We start from the raw sequence: 16,294 nt of genomic DNA on the forward strand, positions 1-16,294 counted from the left end.
GGCTCTGAGAAAATGCCTGTCAAGCATGCGTGAGGAATGACAGACCCAAAGCTGATCCTGCCTTCAGGAAGGGGGTGGACTAGATAGTCTCTTGTCCTTTTCTGCTCTATTTTGCTGGTTGTCTGGGAAAAAAAAGTCATGTACTCATCTAAGAACTGTATCTCAAAATACATACTTGCCCAGGGACTGAGTTAAAGCTGAACAATAATTTTGATTCTGACAAGACTTCCCTTTGGAAAGCTTGACTTGTAACCTTAACTTGTACAAAGAAGAAAGATGGGTTTTCTCGTCTCTACCCCTCCCGCTTGTCTTCACCTTCCCCATCCCTCCTCCTCATCCCAGCCGCTGCCTGCTCCCTTAGCCACATCCCCACTCTTCCCACTACTCATCCAGGCTTAAATCTCTCTGCTTAACTAGTGCTTGTTGCACAGCTTCAAATCCATCTCAGGCATAAGGTGCTGCTTGCTCCCAGTTCAAAAGGTCAGTCTGGGGCATTGCATCTCCCCAGCTGTCCCAAGCAGTGCTGCCCAGATGTGGGCTGGAGCAAAATTGCTGCAAAAGCAACCTAGGAGGAATCCAGCTGCCAAATTCTGGTTAAGTTTCTATGGAGTGTATGTGAACCCTGCTTATGGACCAGTCCTTGGAAGGGGGAATTTTCCTGAGAAAGCCAAAAGACACATTCTTGACAAAAAGCTCTCTTCACCTCCCCTCCCAAGCCAAAATTATATTCCTGCTGCCGTCATGGGAAACTTTTCAAAGGAAAGATTGTGAAATGTTCTAACATTAACAAATCATGTTTTCTCTAGTCTCAGTCTCAGAAAAGGTTGAATAATTTGGGCTGAAAACCCATTCTCCATTTCACCTACTCATTTAAAACTCATAACCTTGTATTGGAAATCTGGTACAGGTAACCTGAGTCCAAACTGGCAGACAGCACGGTAAGTCCTTGAAAACAACATTTTATAACAGAAATTTCAGTAACAGACAGAGCTGCTATCCCTACTATAATAAGTCCCAACATTAAGTTCCTGATGACCTTTAAAATGGCTAAAAATGAATTTAAAATGTTGAAGATGTACATGCAGAAATCCCAGGGAGAGTGCAGTTCATTTAGTGCTCTACCTTACCACAACCCAAATACCAAGGAAATCTGAAAAGACATTTGCTTTTGAGCTACTTCATATGAAAGGGACAGGGGAAAAAAGTTTAATTGATTTAATTGAATATTTTTGTATTAATTATTGAAAGTGCAGACAAAATACAATTTAGAAAATTACTAAAAATGACAGAAACAGTGATCTGTATTTTACTTTATCATCTCTTCTCTTACCTGCCACAGAAGAACAAGAGGAACCCACTCCTTGAAGGGACCTGGCAATAAACAGTAATGTGTAGCTTCCTGAGAAGGCAAACACTACAGAAAAAACAGAGGTAAATTTTTAAAATTAGGTTAACTCTAACTAGGTTAAGAAGTTAGGTTTCTTGAAACAATCACAAAAACTTCATGCAATTTAGTCAAGTGTTTACAGTGACTTGTGCCACTTTCAATGCTAACTGCATTATTTTCCCTTATTGCATTTAGATGTGTCAGTGTTGAATTGCTCTCAGGTGTCTAAGCCTCCTGGTAACACAGAATGCAAGCGCGCAAGCAGTTTTAACTAATTACTTAGGATTTGATTACATCCTGCTCTGATTCAGCAGCACGCAGAAGGAGTAATGAGACCTTTTTTCCAGCTTTGCCTCCCCACGCTTCATTTAAGGCTGCCCAGTCTGAAGCTCCAGGCATTCGGGGAAAGCAGGATTTAGCACACACGCACCGATGTTTCCTCCAATTAAAAAATGGGTGGAGAGAGGTTTTACCCTGGTGTTGCCAGCTCTGCAATAGATGTTGTGCAGCACAGCCGGCTGAAGGTGCAGGGAAGCCAGCTCCACCCATTCAAGGGCTGTAGCAAGTGCCGCATCCTCCCAGCAGCAGACCACCAGAAAAATTGCACCAGAGGAGGTGCTTCTCTCTCTCTCCCCTAGAGATTTTACCCCAGGCTCCACTCTGCCTTTTGGGATAGAGCCTCTGGATGTTGCACTCATCGGTCCAGCTAAATTCCCCATCCACAACACTGGAAAGTAGGAATGTCCCAGAAACCCACGCACATCTCTGCTTGTAGAGCCTGTTTCATGGTCAGTGTTGTTAAGTCTACAGTCAGTTTTTAAAAAGTTTTTTCAGCTCCGATCTGTTGGCCACCTAAGGAATTTTGCCAGACAGGTTATAGCTGGGGGAAGCTGTTATGCACCAACTAAACTGAAGATCCATGTGCACTTCTCCCACCTGCCCTGTGGCATTGTGCCTCTCAGGCTTTTCACCAGGTCTTACAAAAAACCCTATCCATGTGGACAGAGAAAAATCAAGAAAAATAATGGAAGGAAGGATGTCAGCAAATCAACAGTACTCCCCTCTGCCATGAATTAGGCTCACTACTTTTATATCCATCCCAACCAAAAATTGTCTAATGTTTCTAAAATGCAGAGTTGTCAGTGACTCTAAGACCAGGTAATCTTCTCCAGCACTTCAGTCCCCTTGATGATACAGTTTTAAGCTTGTTATTCCTTCTCTTACGTACAGTGGACAGAAAACTGTTTGTTCCTTTCTTTTTGTCATAGATTCTGATATGTCTTACATCTGCCTTCTGAAGCAAACCAGGTTCTTTCACCGTTCCTCACAGGCTTCTAATGATCCTTGATGTTCTCCTCTGTGTTCTTTCCATCTGGGCCACAACTTTAAGTGTCATGCCAAAACCGAACATAAAACACCAGCTGAAGCCTTATCAGTGCCATTTAGAGCAGACAAATTATCTCAGCTGACTTGCAGCCTATGCTCCTGTTTGCACATCCCATAGTGATGTTTAGCAACGCTATGATACTGTTGACTCATATTCTACTCGTGAGCCACTGCAGCCTCACGATCTTTCTGATAAGCCCCTACGATAGCTAGTTGTTAAGGATCCTGCAAGCTAGCCCTCTCACGGCTGACAGCCCTACCATGGCTATGTGTCTGAGCACCGCTTCAGATTACAAGAACCTGAGAGAAAGATTCAGCTAAGGAAGAGACCCGCCAAGGTGGGATGGAAGGTGGTGAATTCCTTAGAGTATATTCAGAAGCGTGTACTTGTCAAATCTCATCACTACCACCATCCACATGGAGCAGCCACCCTTAAATTTTCCTTGGAAATCAGTCCCTCTACATCAACAAGAAGAATTCCTAGTGATAATTATTATAAATCATTTATTTAAAAGTTGCATCTGGGCCAGACCAAATAAGATGTGGACACTTACTGATTGTTGACACAAACATGATGCAGAAGCCAGCAAACAGTGGAATCTGGTAGCCTATTCTGGAAAAAAAAAATGAACATTCACATTTCTGGGATTGTCTCACTGCCATTTTGAGTTAGACTTACTCACGTGAGTGTACACATCGCAAAACCCCCAACCTGTAGTTCCTTGGTAGGCTTTGAACTATTTATTGTGGACCACATGATCAAATTTCTCCATGTTACAAATGCCTTTTCATCTGGCACAGCAGACTTTGTATCTGAAATCCCTGGAAGGAATCATTCTCTCATTAGAATCTGATTGCCCTGTTCTTGTTCTACCATAATTGTTCCCAAAAAAGCCCCGCTGGGCCTCCATGGGGTTGCCAAGGATATGAGAAGGGAAGATTTGTCTGAGCATGCTGAACTTTGAAATATCCCAGTAGTGTTTCAATGCTCATCTATTTCCAACCTCATGACACAATGACTATAATGAGACACAGTCAAACCAACGGCTTTTTTACTGGAAAAATTTGTCATCAGCTTTGTTGGGAGTTCTGCCTCAGCCAGGAGCACTGGAAGAGTTCCAAAGAGCCTGAGAGTAATATTTTTGCTTTCCATGGGTTTAGGAGTAAAAATGGAGCTGATCAAAGCTTTCTTCATTGGCCGCCTTATTCATTAGGACTCTAAACAGCCTGTAGAAATGCCTGGTTGCTATAAGTATTTTCAAGTTTCCAGGAAATCAAGAATTTTCTGTCTGGAAAGCAAATAAATGTTTTGAGCAGCTAAAACTGAAATTTCAACAACAACAAAAAAAATCACAATATCTTATTTTTCATGCCATTAAAAATCTACCCTAGAATCAAAAACACTACCCAGGTGGCTCTGAAGACAGTCTGTATATTCTATTCAGCACACTTTATTCACGGCTTCTTTTTTTGTGGGTTTGTGCTTCTCAAATGTATTTGCAAAGACATTATTTAATGGCCAAATTCTTCCACAATGGGTGGTGCTTTTCAAAGGAGTACTGATTGACTCAGCTTCCAATGATTTGACAGTACTGGGCACTTATGTTGGCAGTATTGGCTGAAGAAGGTCAATCGAATAATGAAAGAGTCTATAATGGTCCTTTTAATTTTTAATAATCGCAATTGTGACATAGGTAAACCAAAATAATTGTTCTGAGCTTTGTTTTTTGTTAATATAATTTTTATACGATTAAGGACCTTGGATAATGGAAAACTCTCTGAAGTGCAGGGCTCGATGTTCGTTATATGTCTCACTGTAACATTTGTTTGAGTTTTGTGAATGAAAGAAATCTAGCATGCACATTTCTACATACCGCAGAAATCTCTAATGAAAAACAATTTTCCCTTAAATATCATCACTACCTTAAAATATGACAAAAATGTAGTGCGCAGATTCTTCTAGTTGAAATTAGTAAGTGGACGTTACAAATACCCAGCAGAGACTAGTTACCTATGCGGTACTTAACTGGAGTGGTATCTCCAAATTTAATCCCTGGCACTATCACAAATTCCTCTGTGGCCTTATGATAATCATTTTAATCTCTCAGCACCTTGATACCTGGCCTGTAAGAGAATAATACTACCTTTTTTGTCTGCTTTATTTAACCTGGATGATTTTTCTAACCCTGTCTCTTCTCTTGCTGTGTGTAGAGTAGGTATTAGACGATGGGATGCTAAGCTCCACTGATGTTTCTATGTACATGAGGAAATAAAAAATTACCTGTTACCAACTTCTTGCCTGCCTTAGAGCTGAAGTGGGCACTTCCCTTCTCAGTGTGCTCAGGTAGAACAGGCCAGAGAGTTTGACCATAATTGCTTTGATTTTGAATTTTTCAATTAAAGAAAGCACTGATAAAAGTATAGATAAAAAAAACCCTGCAGGTATGGCTACTGTTGTTGGTGGGCAATATCATCTCTCTCTGTGCTACAAAAGCAAAAGTTGAATGTTCTTATGCCTCCTTCCATTGCAAAGTAAAGTAGGGTTGCCTCTGTCAAGGCCATCCCAGAGGTATCTAGGAAAGACACTGTGGGGGAGAAGTCTGATTTCAGTATAGCAATCCTTAGACTTGACACAGGGACCATGAGACAGAAATTTGCTTCTGTTACAATACACTAAATCAAAATAAAGTTATTTGCATGAAGACAAATGCCATCCAAATTGGCTCCCATATTCATGTTTCCACCACTAGGTCAGAGACATGAGCTGTGAGACCTTCCATAAACATTAATGAGTTAAACAAAGAGAAGTGCAATCATACTAGTTCTAAATAATGCTCTATCAAGCTAAAGCAGATTTCAGTTCTCCCAACAGGCTTCCTACACTTGCAAAGTTTCTGGTGGTTGAAGGCTGTAAGAAAACAAGTATTTTGGAAGTCACTTTTAATGCTCAATGAAATACTGTTCAAACATTGTTCTTAATTTTTGCAGTCACAGATATTATTCTTTATCTTGGACAAACAGGGTCACGGTAAGTTGTGAAGCGATACATAGCAAAGAGTGATGAGAGCACAACTGGAGCAGATCTCAGTCCTACTCTTGCTACCCAGCAGACCATAATGCTTTATCACACATACCGAGGTCTAACACATACCTCTTCCTCCACGCAGAAATGAATCATTTCAGAACTAGATTCTGTGTGGGCACAGCTAGTCATGTCAGCAAAAGTCTGCATTGCCAGTGATCCATCATACAAGATGATGCAAAAGTCTACAGGTCAACACAGGACATGCATTTGTGCTGAATTAAACAAGTCATTATAATCCTCTGAAAAGCTAAAAATTGCCTGGAGCTTCACCCATGACTTGGAGATGCACGATTCTGGTGTGCTGCCCCTGTATGAGACTGCTGAACCTCTAGAAGTCATGGTTGCTCTTGCTCAGGGGACAGTCTTACCCACATCCAGCTGACATTTGGTTAGATATGCAGATTGTCCTTTCCTGCATAATCTTAGCAAACCCTGCCTTTTAGCAAACCCTGCCTCCTCCTGAAATAGCAGTACTAACTAGTTGGCAGTTGTGCTACCACAGATGTCTAATCCACAGCTGCATTCCCTGACCTGTCCAACAGACATTAGAGAGTACAGACTGGAAGTTTTTGCTAGACAATTACACTATATAACATAAATAATCACAAAAAGGAGAGGCACTACCTGTAACAGCCAACTATTCAGAGATTCTGTCCCTTGGTCCTGGGCCATTCATGTTCTTGCCGTGTGAAACTTGTGAATATGCAGTTTCTACTTCTCAGCCATGACATGGCATACTCCATCACAGTTATCTCTACATTTTGTTCCTCTGCATGTGTGCAACACAAAAGAATATTACAGCGTGTCTTCTCTCTTCTTTTTTCTTGTTACCACACTTAAACATGTAATTTTCTTGGTCACTCCCTTCAAAAACCTCTAAGAGAACCTGAAGCAGAGTCCAGCATGTTTCAGGAAGGCTACGTGCAGCTAAAAGTGCTTCCTGCAAGTATTTCTGACCTCTGAAAATGCTGGAGTCATCAGTTGAAGGAGGGAGAGGAAAGGCTGCCACTGATGGAGAACACCTAAATTACTCTGTTTCAGTCCCTCACTGGCCCCAGTTTGCAGGACTGTTTGGAAGTGGATTACATCCATTAACAAGGTTACCCTACAATAAGATGACCAAGTGATGCATCCTGTGCAGCAGTAAAATAAAGGTTACACTGACCAGGTTAGCAGCTGTGGATGATTAGAGCCTAATTATCCATCCATTACAGTGCTGCAAATCCACTGATTTCAACCTTGTTGTTATACAGCTACACTGGGACCAGTGTGAGCACCCCTTGTTAAGTCTGTCCTGGTTGGCAGTCTGGCTATCTTCTTCACTACCAGTGAAGACTGGGGAGGACGTATGGCAAGAAGAATATTTTCCTCAAGGTTATGAACCAATGAACTGCTGAATATGTGTGAAGGTAAGGGAGAACGTGCAGGGTCAGCAGGGTCAGGGAGTGTGGTCCATGCAGTCTCCACCTCCATGCTCCATGCTGTAGCACAGGGTAGGCAGAGGGGCTTTGGCCAACCTGCAGAACTGGTCATTTCAATCACCTGACAAAACCTGAAAGGAAAGCTTACATAGGAACAGAATTGTCACTAAGTAGTTACAAATCCTATTTATTTCTCTGCCTCGTTCTTTGCATGTATCTTGGTCATGAACTTATCGTGGTCCTAGCCACTCTCTCTCATGCAAAGAAGTTCAAAACTGTAGTCAAGCTGGTGTAAAATTGATGATGAAAATATCTGTTCATTTTAAAATTATTTTTGAGGCCAATATGGATAAGCACAAGGTTAAAACTATGTATTTTTTCAGACTGATAAATAAAAGGGGAGAGAGACGTGGCAGGGGAGATGTTCATTGGCTCTAGTGGACTGAGGAGCTAGCACAGCTGACTCACAGCCTCATTCAGAGAGCTCAGTAAGGGCTTGAAAAAACAGTGGAGCAAATCAGTTAGTTAAGGAGAGCACAGCAGCCTTTTGCCCACTTTCTTCACTGAAAAGGATTAGGCAGAGCCTTCAGTCTCCCCTTGCAAGTGCATTCTCCTCAAAGTGTCCTGTATCAAGTACTACGCTGTTTGTATAGTTTCTTACCAATTTCACCTCAAGGAAAAACCTAATGTGCACCTGAGCCACAAAATCTAATCAGCTCTGCCCTGAAACCGTGCCACAGCGGGAAGTGTGTTGTTAACGTCCTATGGCAAAGCCATCACCTAGCGTTTCCTTTGCTAGGACTTGGTTGATCAAGGGTAAATTGTGTGCTTTCATGAATTGCAAAGAGTTCACTAAGCCAGGTGTGTGTTTTGTCTGGTACTCCATGGAAAGAGCTGGGCTTTAAATAAGAAATATTTTTAGCAGAACTTACTTCTTGAGTGAATCCAATTTTGAAACTTATTTTTAAAAATCCACACCTCCAGTAGTTATAGAAAAAGAGAAAACCAGCCTACAAAACTTCCAGAAAACCTAAAATAAATTATTGGCAAGACTCATATGAATAGAACATCTTGTTGCATCCTGTACAAACTCAAGCACTTAAAGCCAAAGCCAGTACCTCCATACTTGATTAAAAATCTAAACCACTCTTGAACAGCTATATTTGATTGAAATATAAAATCCATGAACACAGTGTGCTACCTATTTGAAAAAGAAACTTACTGGGCATATTAACAAACTGTGTACACTTGAACTAAGAAACCAATTCTCCTTAAGCTGTGATATTTTGCTGAAATTTTGCAAAATTTATAACAGCAATAACAATTATCACTAAACAGCTTATCAGTGGTAAGGAAGAGTCTTTATAATGATAACTCAGATATTTTCTGTTTCATTTATAATAATCACAATTTCCACACTGCTTTTTAACTGATCATATCCATTGTTATTAGAAAATGTCAGCTCTGGGGTGGGTGGGTTTTTTTGTTTTTTTTTTTTTCCAATGACTTCTACAGTTAATTGATAAGTGTGTTAACTGACATTTCCCACTAAACAGTTCTCAGAAGAAATGCAGATACTGGTACCAAGATACAAATAATGCATGAAATCAAACCAGTAATCCTTAAATCTAATTTAGGGCCACTTTGCCACTAAGGCACTCATTTCTGCTGTATGAGAGAAGAGTCTGTCGCACAGGACACTGGGATGATGTGCTCCTTAATTTTTCTCCCGCACTTGTTGGGCATCTGAGCTTGCAAACCTGCCCCTGTGATTGCAATCACACACTCAGCCCCGTGCAACAAAACCTGTAGGATGTTTCCAGGAGGAAATCTCAGCTCACAGCACTAATGTTCACGCTGGTGTGTTGCCACCCTGCTCCTAACAGCAGCAGAGGGAGATGCTACAAGAACATCTACCGCCCCATTGCCAAACCCAAGGATGTATCACGTGTGTCCTGGCAGCAGGTGCCATGGGAGAGGTGTTACCCCGTGCCTTGGCACAGGCAGCACCGGGCTCTGGTCCTGAGATGGGCAGGCACACGGAGAGGCATCGCCAGGGACGTGCACCCTCTTCCTTAGGCAGATGTCTACCAAAGAAAGAGTGGAGATCCTATCTACAGTATGATGTAACTGCACTATTGAAAAAGTTGTTGACAACGTGGAGCATATTATTGCCTTTCTCCTGGTTTGGCAGGTTTGTGGAAATGATACTAACAGAGAAAAGTAAATATCAAGAGGGCAATAATTTAGGCATTCAGGAAAATCTAGAATAATACTTAAAGTAGTATTAGAAAATATTATTTGATGTTATGTTACTTTGCCTGTGGATGAGCTATCGTATCCTCACAAAACAATACAGAAAATCAAGGGAACAAGAATCCGTTTTCCTTCTCAACTGGCAGCAATATTTGTGGAAAAGTAATTTTGCAATGGTGTACTTACATTTGTGTAGCTGGTATGCAGTGGGAGATAAGGTGAAATGAGAGAGAAATGAAACTGTCTATCTTATTTAAAGCTTTTGTGTTTAGATCAGTTCCACAGATTGAATACAGGTTTTGAATTCATAACACTGTGAGTCAAACCACCGCTTAGCCCTCAGTTGGATATCTTCTACAAGATTGAAATTAAACACTCAGACTATATAAATATATGTAAGCTGTAAAACCTAAGAAAGGCAGTTTTGGCTTCAAAACCTGAAATACCTAGCATTAAAGTGTGTTGATTGTTTTGGGTATTGTCACATATGATAGGCATTGACTACTTAAACAGAAGTGTTTTACAAGGACAAATTTCTGCCACATCTTAGGAAAAAAATCTTCTTTATAGAAGCAGATTAAATATGAAATAAGAAAATTAGTGACCTGCCTAAATACAATTTGGAGTTTATTTCCTGCAGAGATTGATCTCATATTCTGTTTAGGAGGACTGCAGCTGCTTCTGTGGGGAACAGTTACACAAAATGCTAACAATAAAATAAAATTAATTATTAATATAAAAATTTAAATGATATTGTTAATATTTTTTAATCTTCACATAAACATCATTAGTGCTCAGATTTTGGGGGGGGGGGTGTTGTAAGTCATTGATATCGGTGCTTATACCCTTGATCCTGGCTCAAATAGATTTTCTCTAAAGTACCATTTAAACATATTTTGTTCAAGACATGATATATATGCCAGAATTTAGAGAGAACAATCTGAAGGCTGGGCTAGATCATGTACTGATGGAAACCTGTGATCCACTGAACTTGGTGATGAATGTGGCATCAGCAAAATTTGACATTTGTTCATTTTTCAGAGAAGTCCACATGAGTTTCCCACTGATTCTTACCTCAGATGACTGCAAATCATTGAATACCAAACCGCACCAAGAGCTGTGCATCTCTGTGAGAGCAAGAGAGGGATCTGAACCCTGCCTGTGGTTTCAGTATCACATTTGCCTAAGGTAGGTGTAACAGATGTATCATCAATTCACAGGGCTTCATAAATACTACATTGTAGTGTCTTTTGGCCCCATGTAACTGTATTGAAGATGTTTCAACACCATTTCAGCAAATTTCCTATAAAACCCTGAGGTCTCAGGAGCTGGAGGAAAAGTGTACGGTACTGAACACATCAGATGGCTCGTGCAGTTTACCAATTTATTTTGGAAAGGATGTGGGTGTTTAGAAGTGTTCACCAAACGTATTTCACTAAAATATTCCTCCAGGTAAAGTGAGAAGGCCAGTAAGCCAGGACCACAATAGAATTAAAAATACTTTGTTTGAAATACTAGTCCAGACTAAAACATTGGTATAAAATCCTAACTGAGTAATGTAGTGGAAATAACATACCTGTTTGTCAGCGGCCCTATGAAGGGGTTAGTGATTAGCTGCACTGTTGCTTTTGAAGCAAACAAGAGACCGACTTGAACATTTTCATTCAGCAGGTCCTTATCTTCCTTAGGGCAGTCAGACGGGGAAGGAGTCACATTTACTATCATTTGTTCTGTCTGAGTATGATGCAACTCTCTGGGTCGTGTCTTATCAGATTCGTTTCCAGTAACCATCGTTGAGTTGTCGTAGTAGGAGAAGATGCTCTGAAAATTGTCCATCGCTGTTGTGACTACTTTAGGCTTAGTAGTCTGGATTTCTGTGGCATTTTTCTCATGTTTGATGCTGTAAAGGTAACTGGGAATTATTGGCACTGGAAAAACAAATAGAATATATTGGCATCTTACTATCAGGTTATTTGTAAATGGAATCACCAAATTTTCTTGTTCGCTTTGCCATTTATTAGGAAATACAAGGCTTTCCTACAGAGCACATTTGAACGGTGGAAATACAGAACTGAAACAGAAGTTTGCTCAGAAAAAATACACCCATAACTTGGAAGTGCAGTTTAAAACAAAAAGTTCTTTTGCATTAGTCTTTATTTTTTGCCAGTTTTCATAAATATAAGATTTTCTATACAGACATCATTCAGAAAGCAAAATGTAAGAAGTATCAAAACCCATGTCTGAAGAGTCTCTTTGTTGCACATGACTGGACAAATACATTTATTAGATTGTGAAAACATGAAAGATGGGAAAAGCATTGAGACTATTACTAAACCAAAATATAAAAAATGTAATAAACAACATTTCTAAAATAAACCACAAAAATATTGATAAGTAACAGCCATAGAAGGAAAAAACCATAACACTCCTATATTAAGTAATCAGAACTGATGTGTTGATGTTTGCATATCTCATTATTTTTTAAAAATTTACATTGAAAAGATCATCCAGAAGGGACCTTCTTTATATGCTTTAGGATCTTAGCTGCAATTTAGTGGCATTAAATTAGCATTTCAGAATTTGTAAAAATGGATGTCAGGTTCATTCAATAAATTGAATAAATTGTCAATAAATTCAAAATTCAAAAAATTCAATAAATTCAATAAATTGTCACACTAGTGACAGAATCACCCCTCCTTGCCTTGCATCCTTTCCTGAAAAAGCCCACTCTTTCAATAAGTCTGCAAACTACAATAATTTCTAGGGCTTCTAGTATACATATTACTGAATAAGAAATTAAATGTTAATAACTTTATAAGAAAGTATGTTCATGTAAAAAAAAAATCCAAAATTGACTTGCTAAAACTATATGTTTTTAGCTAAGGTCTATATTGTGGCATCAGCTTTTAAGCTGAAGTCCCCCAGGAAATTCTGGAGCCTGATTCAGAAGGTGACACTGCAGCATCGTCCGAGAGCCGGCTCTGGACAGCCCGATTCACTTCGGAGAGAAGCATGTGCCTTCATGTCTGAGTGCGCATCCATGAACCACTAGTTTCTCTGAACCCTTTTCTTTAAGCTCATATAAACATTTGAATATGAGGACTTCTAAAACTACCGGTGAAAAAAGTTCAAGTGTTTTATTTGAGTAGACTCCTAAATCTTGTCACTACGCCACTGAAGCCAGTAAAAGTTGCGTCTTCGACTTTGATCAAAACTTGGATTATTTCATTAAACCAACTCATAGAAATGCTTTTCCTAAAACCCAGTTAGATAGTTTTCTTACTAACCTATCATTTTAAGACCAATGGGGGGGGGAAGAGGAACTATCGCAAGGAAACAGGCATCTCCAATGTTATCTAGCCTGTCGTTTCAGTTGCATGACCACAAAGGAAAAAAGATGATGAGCTAAAAATACTGTTATCTGTCATTCTGTGGAGTATTAGTAGCGTTTAGTAGAAAAAAGGAATTACAAAGACCTTTTTACATCATTCCTTATCCTGCAATTAATATAGAAATAAAGTGAGGCTTTGATGGGTATGGCAGTGTGTTTGGAAGACCTAGACTATCGTTCGTGTTTAAAAAAAAAAAAAAAAAAAAAAAAATCAGTGCTTGAAAATGTTTGGTTTGAGAGCATTAATCATGCAGTCAGGGAGTACATCTGTCACTGGAGATTATTTCTGGTACAAATCGGGAGCGGGCAGGGGTGGGGGGGGAAACCCCGAACAACCAACTAAAAACCATTCTACCTACCGACTACCGTAAGCAGCATGTTGTCCAGGAGCAGGGCGATGAACACGATGAGCAGGATGAGTTTCCTGGACTGCCGGCTCTCCCGCAGCCAGCGGAGGAGGCTGAGCTCGCCCCAAGCCATGGTCCCCGTCCCTGCGCCGCTCTCGCTGCAGAGACACAAAGGCCGTCAGGGCCGCGCCGGCGGCTGGGCGGGCACGGGAGACCCGCATCACGGAGCCCCGCAGCCCGGAGCCCCGCAGCCCGGAGCCCAGAGCCCTGCAGCCCCGCAGCCCGGAGCCCTGGAGCCCCGCAGCCCAGAGCCCCGCATCCCGGTGCCCCACAGCCCAGACCCTGGCAGCCCCGCATCCCGGAGCCCAGACCCCGGCAGCCCCGCATCCCGGAGCCCAGACCCCGGCAGCCCCGCATCCCGGAGCCCCGGACCCCAGAGCCCCGGACCCCAGAGCCCCGGAGCCCCGCAGCCCGGAGCTCCGCAGCCCCGCAGCCCGGAGCCCCAGAGCCCAGACCCCGGCAGCCCCGCAGCCCGGAGCCCAGCAGCCCGGAGCCCAGCAGCCCCGCATCCCGGAGCCCCGGAGCCCAGACCCCGGCAGCCCCGCATCCCGAAGCCCCCGAGCCCAGAGCCCCGGACCCCCGCAGCCCGGAGCCCAGACGCCCCGCAGCTCAGAGCCCCGCATCCCGCAGCCCCGCATCCCGGAGCCCCCGAGCCCGGAGCCCCGGCAGCCCCGCAGCCCGGAGCCCCGCAGCCCGGAGCCCAGAGCCCCGCAGCCCCGCAGCCCCGCAGCCCCGCAGCCCGGCAGCCCGGAGCCCAGACCCCGGCAGCCCCGCGCCCCGCATCCCCGCGTCCCGGCTCCGCGCCCCCCGCCGCGCCGCACCCGGCCTCCCGCAGCCCGGGCCGGCTCCCAGCTGCCGGCGCAGGTCCCCGTCCAGCCGCACGCTGCGAGGCGGCAGGGCAGGAGCCGGGGGGAGGAGGAGGAGGAGGAGGAGGAGGAGGAGGAGGAGGAGGAGGAGGAGGAGGAGGCGGCACCTCTGGTCCCCGTGTGAGCCCGGGGAGCGCTGGAAGCGGCGCCGGGGGGGTCCCCTCCTCCCCCCGCCCCGGGCAGCGGTGCTGCGGGGCGAGCAGCGGGCAGGGCTGCGGGCAGGGCTGCGGGCAGCGCTGCCGGGCGGCACCTCGGGGCCACGCCACGGCCTCCGTGGGCCCACGGAACTGTGCCGAAACAGATAGAGAGGGGGAAAAAACTCACAGCTCATGCGCTTCAACACGCAACCGGTGTGCCCTATTGGCGAGCCAAATCGAGAAAGTGCCACTGATTGATTCTTCTCCTAAAATGAGGAATTTGCACCACTTGGCATTTAAATTGCGCGGTTTTCTTGTCTGCTCTGCACAGAATTCCAAGTGTTGGACCCAGCCTGAGGCATTTGGTCATCATCATTACGAATTTCTTCCCAATCTAGGTTAGAAACTGCGCTGAATGCGTCGAACTGACCAAGAATCATAGAATCATAGAATGCTTTGGGTTGGAAGGGACCTTGAGAGATCATCGAGCCCAACCCCCCCCGCAGTAAGCAGGGATTGAACCTGTGAACTTGGCGTTATTAGCAATAGGTTCTAACCAACTGAGCTAACCAAATAAGTTTTAACAAAGATTTGCGTTGTCTTTTGTATCACACAATACACTGCTGTCTTTTAGTCACCCAGTATCGAACTTTGTGAACTGTTCTTTGCTTCGCTGTCTTCACTGAGCTTCACTTTTGTTAAGTTAAACTGAACTTGAGGGAAGCCTCTTAATGAGTTTAATGGCTCCAGAAACCAAACGCTGGACTGAAGCTGACGATGTCATCCCTGTGCAAATCATTTGTTTATTTAACTACGTTGCCCGCTGTGTATATTAATCACTTTAGTGGTGTTCCATTTTCAATGGGATGCGATTTCATTACTAATGCAGGTTTCTTACGAAGCGGTGCTCAAACTTATGCTGGTGCTTCTGTGGCAGCAGTCATTTCATGCTGCAAACAGCCAGTTTCAGGAATATGAAAAGACATTTACACCGTGGAATTTTGGCAATGTGAGTAACAGTAGAAGATAAATGCTTATGGTCTAAATTGCTCTCTTAGGTCCTAATCCATCTTCTGGATGAAGTTTAACAGGCCTTGAGAATGGGAGTAAGTTTTCAGTACAGTGTGTTATTGGCTATACACAGATTTTTCTAAAAATAATGAAAAGTGGGAGAGGATATGCTGATAGCACATCTCTCTTTTGTTTGCGTGCAGGCAGCTTTGGTTTTATTTGACATGTCCACCATGTATTACTTTTATATGGGACCTATTATGCTGGTACATGACAAACATCACCCAAGGTTATTAATAAGCTATTCAGTCTTGAATGACAGCTTATAAATAGTTTGTCTTTTCCAAACTTCTTTAACGAGCAACTTCAGGAGTTGGGCACATTCATGTTTGAAGTTGAATTTTCAAAACGGAGCTTCTGGTTCTATATACTCAGAGGAAATAGAAAAGTATGATCTACTGGACTGGACTGGGGAGAAATGTTTCATCTTCCAAGTATCAGATCCTGAAGGCATTTCGGCAGCAAATTACCTCTTTTAGTTGAGAACTTGTGTGGAGTACAGCAGGGAAAGGGGAACACCAGCTCTGGTTAGCAGCAGAAGCAGCATTAGTATGGGATGCAGGTCAGTGAAACATCAATAGCAATATTCTACGAGGAAAACATGGGTTTGGGTATTTTGTATTCCCAGCAGTTCACAGGAGACTTAACTGACAGTGGTGCTGCTGCTTCTGCCACCTGTCAGAAAGCAGATGTGGAGAGAAATAAGATGTTTTCCCAGCCATTTCTGACGAGGGACATGACTGTAGAAGCAACTTGCTTCTCTCTCTGTATCATCTACATGACAAGGTGAACTTCGCCTTCCCCCTGCCGCCCCTCCCAGTCCTTTCTTCTAGAATATTTCTCCTCTTCATCCATCTATCGCTGCGGTGCTGACACTCACACTGACA

The 16,294-nt window shown here is 43.0% G+C and overlaps 1 protein-coding gene across 1 annotated transcript in view; it reads right to left on the reverse strand.

Annotated features, from left to right (window-relative positions):
• Positions 1-13,406, reverse strand: part of SLC18A2 (solute carrier family 18 member A2) — a 31,628-nt gene extending 18,222 nt beyond the window's left edge. Inside the window, exons 1-4 of the mRNA XM_075717294.1 lie at positions 13,286-13,406; positions 11,112-11,463; positions 3,328-3,386; positions 1,331-1,414 (exon numbers count right to left, since the gene is read on the reverse strand). Of these exons, the coding sequence (XP_075573409.1) occupies positions 1,331-1,414; positions 3,328-3,386; positions 11,112-11,463; positions 13,286-13,406 (616 nt within the window). The remainder of the gene's footprint in view (positions 1-1,330; positions 1,415-3,327; positions 3,387-11,111; positions 11,464-13,285) is intronic.
• Between the last annotated feature and the right edge of the window lie 2,888 nt (positions 13,407-16,294).

The sequence above is a fragment of the Pelecanus crispus genome, chromosome 10 (assembly GCF_030463565.1).
Source record: "Pelecanus crispus isolate bPelCri1 chromosome 10, bPelCri1.pri, whole genome shotgun sequence".
NCBI lineage: Eukaryota > Metazoa > Chordata > Aves > Pelecaniformes > Pelecanidae > Pelecanus > Pelecanus crispus.